The following is a 17858-nucleotide window of genomic DNA, read 5'->3' on the forward strand; positions in this document are numbered from 1 at the left end:
ACAGTCACACTCTCTGGGCACTAGGGATAGAGATGAGCAACAAACTCGAGCCACTTGCCGGGATGAGCCAATTATTACTGTGGATTTCTCCTGCAGAGATGTTACATTACATTCAGGACCACTGAGCATTCTGCTGAGTTGATGATGACAGCTCAGTACCTGTAGTTAGGGAGCTGCAGGCACTGAGCAAAGAAAGCTAAACAGAGTTAAATGTTAGTCATTATAGACCATGGTTCTATCTTGTTATAAAGCCTCTAAATTGATGTGTGTGTGTGTGTGTGAGCTGTGTTTACTGCAGTGTTTGAAGGCTGTACTCACGTTTCTGCGGGGGAAGGTGGTGAGCAGTTTGAAGCCCTCCCAGGGGTAGCCCTTGGAGGCCACAAAGTCAAAGAGGACCTGCAGCTTGGTGCTGCCCAGGAAGCGCCGCACCAGGAACTCTCCACTGGGGGTTCGGATACGCAGCTTGCTAATTGGCTCTCCTCCCTCCTCCGCAGGCTCTGGCGGCAGGGCGTGCTCCAATGAGAGGCGGATGGCCTGGACAAAGGGGAGGGACAAAGAGTTAGGTAGTTAGGTACGGAAGGCCATGATTATTCACAGTTGGACAATATGATCATTGTAGGTGTGATTTATTTGCTTACAATACACCTACTTAAATGTTAAGATATAAATACTGGGTTGATTTTGTAACTGTTTAATAAATTGTGGTAGAAATGGGCACTCAAACTACTAATTACGAGACAACTTATGGATTCAGAGTAATTTATAAGGCATCGAATCCTCTGACCTGTCTTCCAAAACATGTAGGCTAGTCTTTGCCTCTCCTCCATTAAGACATACAGTACAACGCTAACTCGTGTCGAGGTAGATTAGATAGCGGCCCAGAACAAAAAGGCTAGCCTCATCAACAGCAGAGAAATTAATCAGGTCTCCAGTGTCACAGAGCAGGACCTGTGGCTTTCGCGGGCTCTTTCCCTCCAGCTTGTTGTTCCTGTTTTGACAGTGGGTAGCATATGCTGTGACAACACACGGCAGCTTTATTTACCAACCATAATGCAATTATATTTCATAAAAGTGTACAACAGTAGTTCATTAGCAGCTCCAAGCATTGAGTGGGCGCGTGCCGGAGGCTCTCCCCCAGGTAGGGGCCTGGTAAAGGGGCCCCTAGGGCCCCCTGCAGCACACAGATCTGTGGCGTCTGAAGCCACACGCCTCACTCAGAGTCCGCTCCACACAAAGAGCACTCAGGAGCATCACCGCTCACCGCCAAAACCCCCCCAAAAAAACACCACCACAGGAGTGGGCAGGGAGGGGGAGGGGGGCAATGCATGCACCTGACAGGAGCCGATGTGTTAAATAATGACATCACCACTCCCCCCCTCTGCCTCTCTCACTCTGCCTACCTCTTCCATTCACCTCCCTCTCAACACAAAGACACAGAATGCATTCCCCTTGTCCTTGTGTGTTTACTGTGGTGTTTGTTTTCCTGCAGCCTGCGGGGTATTGTGGCGGGTGGTGCAGGGCACAAACAGACGAAGACGCGCGGCAGACTGGAGGGTTCTGGGCCCAGATTCACAAAACCTTGTTAAAAAGCAATTTCTTCTTAACTTCCTTTTATCCCCCGCTTAACTATATATTTAAGAAGTTAAGCAAAGTTGCTATTCCTCAAAAAGGTTATTTCTTATGTTTCTCCTTAAGAAAAAAGTTCATCTTAAACTCAAGGCAGTGAGAGAAAAAGCTCATGAAAGCAATTGAACATTCACTCACAAACTTCATCCGAATGTTTCAGTATTGATTATTTTAAACCCAATAACATGTTTAAGAACAGTAAATCTCAGTAAGAAATATGCTAACATGATTGTCATTGCTAGCTAGACAGCTAGCTAAAATGGTTGCGGAGCAACAAACATCTTAAGAAGATTTGTTAGAAGATTTGAGAAGTTGGTAAGAAAATCATTAAATCTTAAGATACTGTTGAGGAATTGCACTTACGAACTTCTTTTATTATTTTTTCTACTTAAGCTACTTAAGTTTTTGCATAAGAAGTGTTTTGTGAATCTGGGCCCTGGTCTGTGCGTAGGCCAGGGAGGCTGAGGGAGGAGTGAGTAGCTGGCTGAGTGGCTGGCTAGGTGCTTGGCTGGGCTCCAGGTGTGGGACACCATGCTGCCTTGTTTACTCACACACAATGTCAGAGAAATGAGGCGTTGGCACAACCAGGGGTAAGCAGCACACAGCCCTGAACAGTTGGGACAGCTGTTGTCCTTCCTCCACACGCCATACAGACAGACAGGCTCCACTTAATCTCTCCCATCTTTCTACCCGAAGACCAACAGTAGTAGTAGCGGGCGATAGAGCGAAACAATCTGGAACTAGATCTGTGTTTTGAACTCCAGCTTTGTTGAAACACAGATGTTCCAGTGCCAGTTACTCTTGAGTGATGACTCATGAAGTTCTGATGCATGTACAAACTGTATGTAATACTGATGTATAGCTAGATGTAATCTATGAAGATGTACAACCTGTTAAAAGACTGTCATACACAATCTTGGCACAGACAGAGACCTCGCTTTACCTCACCACTGTTGTATGTGATCATGGTTGTGGTATGTGTGTTGTTGTGCGTCTTCCTCCAGGTTGTTTGCCCCCCTCTTGTCCCTGAGGCTTCATTAGTGACTCCACTAGTGTCTCTAAGTCTCCACTGTCATCATTAAACACACCCTCCTGCCTGCCTCACACTTGACCAGGCAGACACACTACTAGATTCGTGAAACGCATCAGTCGACAGGCTGAAAATACACCTGATACAATCACACACAGGTCAAGTCAAAAAATAAAATGTCTATGTTTGCCCCTGTTTTAGCCTTTAGGGCCACACTAAGGTACCTGCATTTTGCATTTATTAAGTATCCCCATTAGCTGCTGCTACTCTTCCTGATATCCCAAAAAGATGAAGGCAATTAGAGAAAAAAAGATACAACACATTATTACACCGATACATATCTACAATACAAAATGTATAAAACCGCAATACAACTATATTACAACGTTACAATGCACGTGTGTGTAGAGTGGGTGTGTTAGCGTGCGTGTGCGTCTCTTTCCAGTCCGCGTTGTTCGATAGGTTGCAGTTTTATCTGTTTATAAAAAGCCCCGGTAAGCCTGTCTAAGGTATATACTGCATGTACAAACTACATGTAAACAAGAGAGGGGCCATTGAGTACGTTTACAAGCACACTAATCAATCGATATTAAACTGATTATGGCAGTAGGCCGAGCATGGAAATAGTCATGTAAACACCTTACTCTACTTATCTTAAAATCGGCCTACGGTCAAAATAAATGCAAACATATACCAATTTAAACACCTGATTTCCTGAGCAATCTTTTGAATCATTAGGACCGGCTTAAAATCGGCGTTCCAGCAGTGCATTTGAACTGCACATGTGCCAGCAACAGCAACGCAAGCCTCCCTCTTAAGCACGAGTTTAGTGAGTTCTGAAAAACTGATAGTATGCATCTTAGAAATTGTTTTCACATACAAATTTTACATGCCCGAACTAAGAATCAAATGTACTTCGCAAAAACAACATGGTCACTGTGGCATAATTATTATTTTCATTGGTCGATTTTCTGCATTAAATCAAAAGTCCCATCAAGTAGCCTGATTTCAGATGTGTCCATATAAACAGGATTATCAGGGAAATCCTTCTTCTTTCAAAGCATGTAAATGTTTTAAACAAACTATTGCATTAATCTGACTAACCACCATAATCATATTATTGTGTGCATGGAACCGTGCTCATTGTTGGGTATCATGTTGCTGAATATCTACACTTGTTGGATACAAGCAGTGTGTTGGCGGAGAAGAAACCATGGCAATGGGCTAGAGGACTACAGTGATATAATTAAGACTGGACAGACAGGGCTTTTGTCCGGGGCTGTTTAACTAATGTGACAAATCATCTCAGATAGCTGGTTCACCTGATCCCTGCTGGCTGTAGAGTTTGCTGCTGAGTAAATAGCCAATCAGCTGGCTAAAAGGAGCTATAACTACAGCATTCACAAATGCGTTCCCACTGCCATAATTGTTTTTCTTTGTCCCGCCGTGCTTTGTACTCCCGCTTTTGTTCACTTGGTTTCAATATGAGCTTGTGTGTTGTAGGGCATTTGAACAGGACAATAACATCTCTGTATGACAAGCTTAACAGGGATAGGCCTTACTGTACACACTAGAGTTTAGTACATGTTGCTCTGTGTCTCTGACCCCACCACAGGGATCACATGCTAGTATAAACTCCACAAACAACAAAAGATATGGAAATGTCTGATATGCAACAAGGAACGGACTGAAATATCAATGTTTAAAAAACAAACTAACCATGTGTTTTCAGTGTTACAACAATATCTAAGTGGGACATTATTTCTCTAAACAAACATTATGAGATATGGTTCATGTTCTCACCTCCTTCTCATCATCTGCTTCTTTCTGGATCTGTTGCAGGCGAAGCTGTTCTGCCTGCTCTCTCTCCTGTGCTTCTCTCTGAAAAAAACAAATATATTTTTATTAATCCAGCCATTCAAAGTCAAAACACTATGAACAGTGATCAAGCAATCAATAATGTGGCTGTTAACAGGTTTACTGGGCAAATTCACAATAACCATTTAAAACACCCTGCATTGGCCACAATCATAACATGATTATAAAAGGGTATATACTTTATACTTGTGTTCTGTATAATATTTCACTTGAGGATAATGCTAAAATGGATCTTCAAAAACCCTCAAACATCTATCTGATGAGAATGGATCCATGTCATTGTGTTGTGGGTTTTCGAGTTGATGACCAACCTTTTTACGGTCAGCCTCTAAAGATAGTTGGTAGGCCTCATCCTGCTCCCTCTTCACCATTTCCCTGGCTTCACGTTCATCCTGGATAGAGAGAAAGAGACCAGGTCAGAAAATAAGACAAATATCTTAAAGTTATGAGCGAAACAGCAATAAAAGCTGTTAAAATACAAAGTTGCTTTCTCCCTCTGCCACATGTAATATTGTGCTGTGTTGAATAGCTGTGACTCTGGGCAGCAGAGCAGCAGGAATTGGAGTAGAGATGAATGAGAGAACCGAATGCTTTCTGTCAGACACAAGGTTTGAAAGAGTATCATGTGGGAGTAGGGAATCTATTCGGGCCTTGACTTCCTTAACAGACCAGAGGGCTCTTTTCTTTTCCCTCAGAGCTCTTGTTTGTACAGAGGCAGTCTGCTGCTTTTCTACCTGCTGTGTGTAAGAGGCTTTCTAAAGCAGAGAAAAATAACTGTTTCCATTGTGTCAGCACTGGCATTTGTTTTGGAGCTTGGGAGACTACATTTTCTTTTCTGAACGCTGGACTTTGTGTCAAAGATGTGAAAAGGTGACGCTATTGTAATTTGTGGGGTTTGTGCGCTGGGCAGGGGGAGTGGTCAGCTGTCGTATTGAAGTCTGAAAATGAAAAGGATACATTTTCCCCTTTATCCTACAGACACTGTAGTAGCAGGGTTGAGTACAAAATAATAATGGATCACTTATTGTAAACGCAGTCGTCCAGTCACAAAATAACAGTTACTGTAAATGATTACGCTCTTTATTGTGCTCATTACCTTTGATGAAATATCATGAAACAAACAAAATAAAACTATGGTTTAACTGTTGAGGTACCACTCACAATGAACAAGACATGGTGCCTTTCTTTAATTATCTACAGAGTATTGTATGGTGTACAATACAACTACTTTGTATCTGAAAGTAAAAGCGATCAAAAGGATTACACTATAACACACTGAATGTTTTCCTGCTGATGAACACATCATTTGCAGTTAAAATAACTAACTAAACAGACAACCACAAGTAGGCGTGGCTGAAGCAGTGAAGGTTGCTGTAATGTGTGTGAAAGTATCTTTTTGGCTCTGCTCCTGTCTACCTCCCAGGCACGTCAGTCAGTGAGGAATGTGAGTGTGATGTTGGCAGATGTCTGTAGTGTCTGGGTCTGTCCACAGAGGAGTGGGAGAGCAGATCAGGACAGCCACAGATAGTGAATAGGTGTGAGTTCAAAGCAGTCTGGGGCAGCAACGCTGGCAATGGGGCGACCATCAGGTACAGGAACAAGTCATTCCGGCCTGGGATAGGAGACGTGGTGGAGGCTTTGGGTTCACGTCAGAGTACAGCAACACCCTGAGAGCTTACTCCCATTGAAGAGAGTAAAAGTAGAGGTATCGGGGCGAAATGTACATAATGGGTTCTATTTCAACACACCTAACGCAACGGTAAATCTTAGTGCTGGAGGTAGAGTTACCGGTTCAGGGGTGTGTCAGAAATATTTTTGCTATTTTCACAACAGTAATTATGGGTGCAGTAGCGAGAAAGGACTAGGTTTTGATTAATAAACAAGTTGTGGGTGTGTCGAGGCTTGGCCCCTCACTGGCCAATCAGAACGTGCTCCATTGCTAAATATGTGGTTGCTTCAAGTTGTGTATTTACGGTCCAATGCATTGCATTGTCATCGACTCTAAAATCGAATGTTAGTCCGTTACAAGCCAGTTCGTTAAATAGCATTGTCCATATTGTTCTAATTGCATTGCTTCATTACATAAATACATGGTTAAACAGGGGCTAGGCCTACTGTAAACTGCAGTCTGGACATGGACATGCCAAACGTAGTCAATAAGCAAGATTAGATTCACTATGCTATTGATAAGGCCTAAAAATAATGCATAATTCTAATCAAATTCTAATAAAACAAGCCTGTGTGTATAAATACAGTTACAGGCACCATAATTGCTCCCCGTGGGCATATAATACAGACAAGGCAACTTAGACTACGGAGGGTTTTACACATCCAAACGTTTCACAGGAGCTGGACAAAGATCCAATAAAAAGAGAAAGGGAAATGGCATTTTATTCAAGCCATGTACATTCTCAAACTTATTCACCGTTCATGGGTTTGTTGTAAATCCAATTAACCAAAAACAATCTGTTTCTTAGAACTAAACAACAATAATTCTAAATAGGATCGGGTCAGAAGCATAAGATAAATCGCATCTCTTGTTCCATGAACGTAATTATATGTGCGCAAATGTAGGCCTAGGAGCTCTTTGGCAGGAGGCATGGATGTTTGTCCTATCAATTGAATATAGTTTATTATTTATATACACTAACCCTACAATAGTCCTAGATATAACAAACATGTAGCAAATATAGTTTTTCTATTTTATTGGCTTCAATATGGAACTATTCAACACACTGCATGTTCGAGCCATGGATTTGGACATTGCCCAAACGTTATAATAACATTAGCCTACCATCGCTATTGACCATCGCATGTTAGTGACTACCACGTGAAAGGAAAATAGCCTAGGCTACAAGCGAATTCAGAACCAAGGACAGCAATAGGAATTCCCGCGATTTGACAGTTGTGTCAAAATGATGAAGGAAACTATAAGCAGTGTATTGTAAAACACACATATATATATATTCCTACGAAACATGACCCACCAAGCCGCGCAACAAGCCGCGACCCACCAACCCGCTCGCTTAACTTCTTTGGGATAGGGGGCGGTATTTTGACGTCCGGATGAAAAGCGTGCCCAAAGTAAACTGTTTGCTACTCAGGCCAGAAGCGAGGATATGCATATAATTAGATTTGGATTCTAAAACTGTATATATAATAATGTCTGTGAGTATAACAGAACTGAAATGGCAGGCGAAACCCTGAGGACTAACCATCTCAACCCCCCCCAAAAAAATAATCCTACCACTGACTGATCCTACCACTCCACGCAATCCTACCATTGCGTGGAGCCCCAGATCGAGGGAGATTATCAGTGGTCTTGTATGTCTTCCATTTCCTAATAATTGCTCCCACAGTTGATTTCTTCAAACCAAGCTGCTTACCTATTGCAGATGCAGTCTTCCCAGCCTGGTGCAGGTCTACAATTTTGTTTCTGGTGTCCTTTGACAGCTCTTTGGTCTTGGCCATAGTAGAGTTTGGAGTGTGACTGTTTGAGGTTGTGGACAGGTGTCTTTTATACTGATAACAAGTTCAAACAGGTGCCATTAATACATGTAACGAGTGGAGGACAGAGGAGCCTCTTAAAGAAGAAGTTACAGGTATGTGAGAGCCAGAAATCTTGCTTGTTTGTAGGTGACCAAATACTTATTTTCCACCATAATTTGCAAATAAATTCATTAAAAATCCTACAATGTGATTTTCTGGATTTTTTATGATGAAAATTACAGGCCTCTCTCATCTTTTTAAGTGGGAGAACTTGCACAATTGGTGGCTGACTAAATACTTTTTTGCCCCACTGTAGTCATTTAGTTCAAAATGTATCACTATACCAATTTGGCCACATTTGGACACCTGGGTGACTACATGCTCAATGTCATGTAGCTCACTCATTCCTGAAGATATAATTTTTAAACTTTATTCAAATAGTGTTGCCCTCCTCTGTTCTACATTGAAATTATCCCCAGCATCATATCTGAATGTTTGGCTGTTCTTGTTCAGTTGAAAGATGATGCAACAATAAAAAACAGAAAACGTATGTTTATTTCCTTGTATTTTCTTCTACCAGATCTACGGTGGTAGAAATTTCAGAGTGTTTCCTTTCAAATGATACCAAGAATATACATATCCTTGCTTCTGGGCCTGAGCTACAGACAGTTAGATTTGGGTATGTCTTCAGGCGGAAATTGAGAGAAGGGGGGGTATCACAAAGAAGTTAACGCGGCCCTTAAGTTTAACTTGGTAGTTACCTAAGTAAGTGGCTGAATTAATAAGGTGACGCGGCATCATATTGTGTTAGTATTTGAGTAGTCAAAACCCTTTGGATGAGTTCTGTACAGCTGCCACTACAGCTTGATTTCCTTGCACTTTTTCTCTTCTCTGTTCTGGGCCTGTCTGCTCCTCCCCATCTTCTATGAGCAGAGCAGGCAGGCAGGCCTGTTGCCCTAGCAACTCCACACAGACACAGCGTGTACACAGTACTGTTCTTCCTTCAGACAAGCATAAGGCAAAACTTTGTACATGTGCATAATGTCTTTCGTTCACATTCATTTGTAAATGTCCAAAAATGACATTTGGTAACTCCTACCTCCATATGTATAACTTTATGAGCTGGATTGCCTGACTTTACAATTAGTTTGCACTCGTTAGCATATTTAGCTAGCAGCCTCCATGGAAATTCGCTATTACTTGTGCTAATTTTGCACAATGGTGTTTTTGGCGCCCCTTTGTGTACTAAACCGGTAACACCATAAATCCCGGGATGAGAGAAGGACGGTATGACGATACAGAAATATGCATTCCACCCAACCCTAGCATCTACCATATCACACACTGAATAATGCAACAATACACAAGCATTTCAATGGTTATTTCCTTGTCCATACACTCATAAGTTTAGCTGTAAGACAAACAGCCAAAGGGGCATAGCTGATAGCTAGCTTACGTTAGCTAACATAATTTTCTCAAATAGCAAAAATTTAAGTTCAAGAAGGGTTATCAAAGATTTTTTATAACTAACCCAGGATAGAGCACAGGCTGTTTCCAGTGGGAACAAATTAGTCAAAGTGAGCAATAGAAGCAAGGAGGGGGGCAGAGCCAAGCCCGAGCTAGCGAGATCCTATTGGCGCGTTCTAGGATGTATTTGCATATTTCCATTAGGGAATGCCTACTCTGAAGTGCATGTGTGCAATAACTCAATTCGCCCTTGCACTCCTTCTAAAGAACACAAAGCATAGTTCACTCTAACATATTATAGTTTTGGGAACAGAAAACTATTGAGATAAAATGTATCATCGGTGAGAACATTTGCATAATGTCGACCAAAATCCATCTCGCTCCATCATCTCCCACTGGCGCCACTGGGCTTCCTCTCATTACCATATTTGGTAGTGAGTGGAAACGCCAACCGGATGCTTCACAGTTATACATCCTGTGAAATATCTGGCTCATTGTTCTATCTGTGATGTTATCATACAGAGTCATTCATATTATACAGAGCTAGATAGCAAACTAAACAAAATGTCTGCATTATCCTCACATACATAACTTGCAAGCTAAGTTACATTGCCTCACGTCAGATGGCGTCACTCCCCGACGCTTGTCCCTCCACCGTGTAGGCAGAATCAACGCGCTCTCTGATGTAAGACAATGGCTATGTTAGCTAGCTAGTTAGTTGAATGCTAATGTCAGCCAATAATACAATTGCTAGATTGCTTTTTGGCATCCAGTGGAACAAACCTAGCTTAATTTCATCAATATCATGCAAATGATTACATGAAAAAAAGCTAATTGCAACTGAAAAAGTAGTTAATTCACTATGGAGTTGATGCTTGTGTTTTGCTCACTTTTGCATTGAAATAAATTACGTGTTTTGATATTCCCTTAAAGCTAGAGTCAATTTCAGATTAACCGTCTTTTACTGTAATTTAAAAATATATATATTTTTTTTTAACAAGTCTCTAATATAAGGAAAATGCCTATACATTTCATCAGTTTCAAAAACATTGCTCTGCTATTACGATTTACAATGTAGGAGTGTTGGGCTGAAAGAGACAATTATGTTTACACTGTCCTGCGTGGAGGGGGCAACACTCGGGCGAGTGCCGTGCGCGACCTCCGGAGGTAGCATTTGAAATTACTTTTTTACATTACAATAATGTCTCTTGACAATCGATACCGCTCGAGAATATCTCGAGAAAACCTCCTTAACGCTTGTCAATGTGAAACGCCTGAGGAGCCCTCTGCTTGAACTCTGGTCCAAATGGTGACATACTGTACTAATGCATTTGACTAATATAGGCCCACTGAGCCTACGAATGTGTCAAAATAGTTAAATATTTAGCAATGAGATTGTACATGTAGTCAAGTGATTTAGCAAGTCATTGTGCTTTCTAATGTTTGAGAAACAGATGAGCACTAGGAGTGACAAGTTCACCTCACAGCAGAGACAGGGTCTGGAATTTACAGGATGTGGTTTCAGATTCCTAAGGTTATTAATCACTATCTTACATTACCCACTCATGACAATTTGTTCTCCTGATTTGTGACATTATCACTTCACATTTCCCTCAATCCCAACAGGCATGTGTAATTATCACAACCAGTGACTGTTATGGAGACAGATGGCTTGTCAAGGTGCCAATTCTGACAGAAAATGACTTACTTTTCTTATAATGAACAGAAACATTCTAAATATGCCAAATTGAAAAGCTATTCAAGAAGAGAACTGTTGAATTAAAAGACTGACCCATAAAGTCCATTTTCATTATTTAAGAATCAAATTGTATGGTATGCTAATTTAATAACAGATTTTCTGTTCACAGCAAAAGCTGTCATATTTGCTTTGCATCTACGAAGACAATATCAAGGCATTCAACTGAGCTTCTCCCCATGAAAACCTGTTAGTCAATTATTCATTCATCTCTAACTGGAGCATATTACTGTAGCATCCAGTCTGGTCACACAGGACATACAGCTTGGTGACATGTGCACATAGCGTACATTCCACTTGTTTCTTATTGGTCTTAAGGATTTTTCTGAAAGGGTAGGCATCCAATGAGAACCTAATGGGAATCACAGTTACAGACAGAAGTGTCAACACTCATCGGCTCACGTACAGTTACCCCCTGGCTGTGTGCAAAACACTAATGATGATTCCCGTGACTGAGATGCTGTAACAAAACTAAATCAACCACTGAAAGGTCACTAAACTAGTATTGTTACAACACCGTGGGAGTCTAACTCATCATATGATGTGACAGTTGAGGAATGAGAAAGACAGTCAACCAGCCAGCCAGCCAGGCCTAGTGCTGCTGAAGAACATGAGACAATCTCCAGTTTTAATCTACTATAAAACACTGCTACAGATGCCTTTCATCTCAGAAACAGAAACCACCGTGTGACCGTTTCATTCTCTAAATCTATATCCCATCAACAAGAGTGAAAGGTCTAAAGACAAGTCAGTGAGAGAGAATGTGTACTGATATTCAAAGACATCTCGCAGCGACAAGTTTACACTAAGTATTGAGCACATTGGACTGAGCTTGATGACACGTCATCTCTTCCGGACTGCTGATTAATGAGAGGTTAATACAGTACAAAGAAACAAGGTATGGAGTCATTTGTAATCACTAACAACACAAACTGTATGCCTGAGAAAGCATGGTCTAGTGTAGTCAGCTTAGGAGGACTACCTAAACAATGCATTTCTTTGGTTATTGGATGTTGAGCAAATATCTGCTAAAGTGAGAGAATGGTTAAATAAATCCATTCATTGTGACACAGAAAAGAGAGCGTTCATGAGGTCAGGTGAATGTCTTTGACACAGAGGGACCCCCGCCATACTGTCCCCACATTCCTGTCCTCACACGAAAGAATACCGCCTCTGTTTCACTGCTTTCTTCTCAGAGTGAAGTTTGTTTGTCAAGTTTCTATTGGATTAAAGCAGCAATAGACAGAGAAGGGTGAAAGAGAGAAGAGTTTGTATCCTGCTCCCATTGTGACGATCTTAGGCACAGTAAACTAAAACAAAATGGGAGGGAAATGAATTGTGCTTTCGCTCCCCTGACCCAGAAAAAGGGCCTCTCAGAGTATGTATTCTTTGCCTTGGCCCTAAGTGGAGCTGGTGGCAGTCACAATGCATTCCGATTTGTCTCAGCATGTCCCCATTTAGCTCCCGGACAAACTATGGCATAATTATAAGAGATCGGCTCAAATGGCACAATAATTGGCTCCCTCTTGGCCTCCTGTGATGAAACAAATCATGGTATATTTCAGTGGCCATGGCCTAATAATGGCTTACATTTCAAACATCTACTCCCACTTAACTCTGTTCCTCTGTGTGCTTTCAGAATTCCTCTCATACATACTTCATCCTTGATGTCCTCTTGCTGCTGAGCTGTGAAGATTTCCATTGCACCCATTAGCCTCATCATCAACTCATCCACTGTCGTGTTGCCTTGAAAGAATAGTAAAAAAAATAATTAAAAAAAGACATTTAAGAAATACAATTTTAAAATGTCTTTTGTGGTAAAAAAAAAAAAAAAAGTATTCACACAAATACATTACTATTTCAGCATTATCAGAGGGTCACAAAGTAATTTGGTTGAACATAGAGCTCTCCAAGACGTATTTTCAACCAGAATGTGATTTTTCAACCCATTGATATTGTTGAGATTTATGCAGTCATTACCTTGAATAACATTTAAAACTTCATTTGATGTCCTCTTTCCCATGACAATAAGGAGGAGGGGGAACTGATCTGTCTTGTATGTCCGAATCGTCTGTGCCACCACACTGCCAAAGTGCCTCGTGCACATAGTGAGTAGTCTGGGAAAGGAAAAGACGGGACAGACATTTTCCCACATGAACAGCACTTGAATGAGGTACACCGCTCACAGCAGTAAAGGAAACCTCCACCCAAAAACTCTTTTGGTATTTGTTTCATTTGTCCATTGTTGACGTAGTCCCAAAATATCTTGCTTGTCAGCACTCAAGTTAAGATATGAAATCATCCATGTACGATGCATTTTGCATCAAATGTTTTGCTTGTCGGCACTCAAGCTTTCAAGATATGAAATCATCCCTATACAGGGTTGACTATGTCAACAATGGACTAATGAAGCAAATACCAAAAGTTAGTTTTTGGGTGGAGGTTTCCATTAAGGACTTTAAAACCAATTCTGCCTTATCTTCCAGGAGAGGTCCCTGTCTAAATAAGCCAGGCAGACAAATTAGTATTCCCCACCAGTGGTGATGAATTGATAGGGCAGAGAGGATTTCTTATTCCATTACAAAGACAGAACTTTAAATTAACATTTCACAAGAATGAAAAGGGTAGCAGGCAGGCCCTCGAAGCTCACTGTAAATGTCATAATATTAATGAATCGCTATAGACTGAATGCAAATATAGATTTGCTTTTTCACTCGCCTTTTAATAAGATCCACTTTAATAACTGGCTGGTAAAATAGAGGAGTAATGGAATGGGTGGAGGATGAGGTCAGAGAGGAGAGGGATGGAGTGAGTGGTCTGGGCGTGGTTGCTACTCATTAATCATGAATTCAAAGTTGAGAGAGCTAGTTGCATTACTTTTCAAACTGTGCAATGGAACAACGGTGGCTCAATGCTTTACCATGGGAAGCATGAGCACCAATCTCCATCAGCATTCCAGGAGAAACAAGGTAATTTAAACCACAATCCTTAACCCCAACATTACTCTAACCCTAAGTCAACACCAAATAGCTCATGTAGTTGCTCATGAGTTCTGACGATGCGGCTGACTCGTCTTTTGTCCATTCTACTGTGGTTAAGGAGAGGGGTTCTCCCCCTGACACAGTGAAGTTAAGATGATGTCCATGTTCTGTCCTTGTCCCTGCTCTAGAGGGCCCTGAAAATGCCTAACCATGGCCAGGCCAAAAGAATGGAAAGGGGTAATTCTAACCTGTCACCAAGGACTTGGGAACAATCATCATGGCCTTCAGAGAAACCCAATCTTAATTCCCTTAAACAACAACCTCCTTTTGTTCCAATCAATCAAACACCCCAGGAGTCAAACCAAAACAGTAAAAACCTGTTTCAAGGAACCAACTATGTAATCGGACACAATACAGCCTTTTTTTCTACCTACCATACACGGCTAATGCTTGATTTTTTTTACTCCTGAGTTTGTAAACCAAAGCTAAGAAAAGGTTTCTACATATGATGCACAATAACAAGTACTGACACAGCATCATATATGAAGGATGAAAATTGTGTCGTCTCAGGCTAGGAAGTAAGGATTAGGAGTGTGTTAACGATGCATCTTTCCTACAACGGCTGAAGATAACATGCGTTTCCCAAAACACCATGCAGACAGAATGTTAGCTAAGTGCGTCGTTGAGGCTTGTGTCAGTACTGATAGGATCTAAATAAAATGCAGCGCTGCTCTCGTATCAGCTGTCTCCATTCAAATTTTACCTTAACATTAGAATTATTCCACAATACTGACGACAGATCAGCTCCTAGAGATGTCTCAAATATTGAGGTGGTTTATTCTAATGCTTAGTAAAAATCCAGATTTGGCACATCATTGCGCACCTTGTTACACATCATGAAATATATTGAAGATAAAATGACCAACAGTAGCCTAAAATTAGCAAAATATAACTCAACTGAATTAACATGACATTTCAATGACTTATTTATATAGGCGTATGTAGCTATTTATGTACTCATCTCGGTTTTTATTTGAAGCATCTTTTTCATCCTTCACTTGTTTAACAAATGCAAAAGAAAATGGCAACTTTGTATTTGTAGTCACATTAGTTCTTAAGTCATCAGTGGTCACAGAAAGACAGATGAACATCATGATTTTCTGTTTCGCAGATATCTTCGGTGTATAAAGTGAGGCGGAAGGGCAAAAAAAGCACCCACCCAAAAACGCACTTAGCTGTTCTATGAGTGGTCTGAGGCAGTGAATACATAACAAGGGTTTTCAGGGGAAACTTTACTAACAATGGTTTTGGGAACCTGTTCTGATATTTAATAACGCTCCTACGAAGGTCCTAAAGAAACGTATTTTTGGGGTGGTTTGGTAGAGTTACAGGTTTGAAGGGTGGATTTACATTAGAAAAACATATGTCTAGTGACATCTCTTCAACATCAGATTTTTACCAGCATTTTACCAGCATGTGCATCTTGGTGACAAAACTCTAAATCCCCTTTACTCCACACACAGACACCCAAACAAGGCTCTCCCTTGTCTGCAATTTGGCAAATCTTATCATAAATCTATCCTCCTGCTTACAACCAAAAACCAAACAGGAAGTACCAGTGACACACTCAATACGGAAGTGGTCCGATGAGGTGAATGCTACACTACAGGATTATTTCGCTAGCACAGACTGGAATATGCTCTGGGACTCATCCGATAACATTGAGTTGACGACCACAGTCCCCGGCTTCATTAATAAGTTCATTGATGACGCCATCCCAGAAATGACCGTACGTACATATCCCAACCAGAAGCACTGGATTACAGAAAACATACGCACTGAGCTGAAGGCAAGCGCTTAAACTTTCAAGGAGCGGAACACTAATCTGGACGCTTATAAGAAATCCCACCACGACCTCCGACTAGCCATCAAACAAGCATAGCATCTATACAGGACTATGATCGAATCCTACTATCCCAGCTCTAACGCTCGTCGGATGTGGCAGGGCTTGCAAACGATCACAAGGTGAAACCAAGCCGCGAGCTGCCCAGTGATCGAGAGCTAAACGCCTTCTATGCTCGCTTCAAGGCAGGCAACACTGAAGCATGCATGAGAGCACCAGCTGTTCTGAACAACTGTGTGATCTCACTCTCTGTAGCCAACAAGAGTAAGTAAGGTAAGACCTTTAAATAGGTTAACATTCACAAGGGCTCAGGGCAGGACAGATGACCAGGACAGGTACTCAGAGCATGCACTGACCAGCTGCCAAGTTTCTTCAATGACATTTTCAACCTCTCCCTGACACAGTCTGTAATACCTACATGTTTCAAGCAGACCCTGTGCCCAAGAATGCCAAGGTAACCTGCCTAAATGACTACAGCCCCGTAGTACTCACATCTGTGGCCATGAAACACTTTCAAAGGCTGGTCATGGCTCACATCAACACCATCATCCTGGACACACTCCAATTTGGAAACCGCCCCAAAAGATCCACAGATGACGCAATCTCTACTTCACTCCACACTGCCCTATCCCACCTGGACAAGAGGAACACCTACGTGAGAATGCTGTTCATTCACTACAGCTCAGCGTTCAACACCATAGTGCCCTCTAAGCTCATCACTAAAGGCAGGACCGTGGGACTGAACACCTCTAGGGTTGGGTGGTATCCAGATTTTCATACCATTTCTGTACCATACCAGGGTATAAGGTATTACCGAATATGCAATAAAGGGGCAGAATTTTTGCTCAAAACTATTTAGGCAACAGGGATCTTGATCCAGGAGGGGATTGAATGTATTTTCTGTAACCAATAAGCTTGATCTTGACATCTAGTCCCTTAGCTAACAAATTAGCAAACCAAATGCATAGCTGGAGCCCTGAGCTGGATATCATTTATTTGACACATCTTAGATTTTCTATAGTTCTATAGAACGTATAGTTATAAGCAGTGGCGTAGCACGCACACCAACAGCCGCTGCAAGGCGGGGGTGCCCTCACACCAAAATAAAAAACAGATTTTTGTATTGAAAATCATACCTTGGTATACCCTATAAAACGCTAGATCGCCCAAGTGTACCTTGGATGTGTTGTGGCCAAAGCAACATTACTGCTTCAAGTGCGAGTGCAGCTATTCGCATACCATAAATGTCAATGTATAGACAAACAAAATAAGGATAACAATTCAAACTATACAGGAGCTTCTCATCTAAACCATATTGCATATAGTGTTGCACAGTTTCTTAATTAATGCAATAATTCACAAATGTCTGGATATTTTGAAATCCTTTCATTGTCAATTTGGCTCAGAGAGAAAAGAAATGCTGTCTTCTGGTATTAAGGTAATTCTTACAGGGACATGTGGTGCCTTTACCTTGTACCACTCAGAGGGGGGTATGTGGGGATGGCCACCTAATCATACCCAGCTTCCAATTGGCTCATTCCTCCCCCTCTCCCCTGTAACTACTCCCCAGGTCATTTCTGAAACATAAGGTGATGGCGGCGGATGAATGCCGCAACACTGGGCCTCAGGACCTCGTCACGGAATTTTGCCATTGGCAAAATGCAATTGTGTTCTTTGTCCGTAGCTTACAATATGCCTGCCCATACCATAACCCCACCATGGTGCACT

At 41.6% G+C, this 17858-nt stretch overlaps 1 protein-coding gene across 2 annotated transcripts in view; it reads right to left on the reverse strand.

The window, feature by feature from the left end:
- The window catches only part of LOC129855271 (FAS-associated factor 1-like), an 85068-nt gene that overhangs the window by 11153 nt on the left and 56057 nt on the right, over positions 1-17858 (reverse strand). For both annotated transcript variants that reach the window (XM_055922749.1, XM_055922748.1), the window contains exons 14-18: positions 13227-13363; positions 12904-12992; positions 4846-4926; positions 4460-4537; positions 319-534 (exon numbers count right to left, since the gene is read on the reverse strand). In XM_055922749.1, coding sequence (XP_055778724.1) covers positions 319-534; positions 4460-4537; positions 4846-4926; positions 12904-12992; positions 13227-13363 — 601 coding nt within the window. The remainder of the gene's footprint in view (positions 1-318; positions 535-4459; positions 4538-4845; positions 4927-12903; positions 12993-13226; positions 13364-17858) is intronic.

The sequence above is a fragment of the Salvelinus fontinalis genome, chromosome 5 (assembly GCF_029448725.1).
Source record: "Salvelinus fontinalis isolate EN_2023a chromosome 5, ASM2944872v1, whole genome shotgun sequence".
Taxonomy (NCBI): domain Eukaryota; kingdom Metazoa; phylum Chordata; class Actinopteri; order Salmoniformes; family Salmonidae; genus Salvelinus; species Salvelinus fontinalis.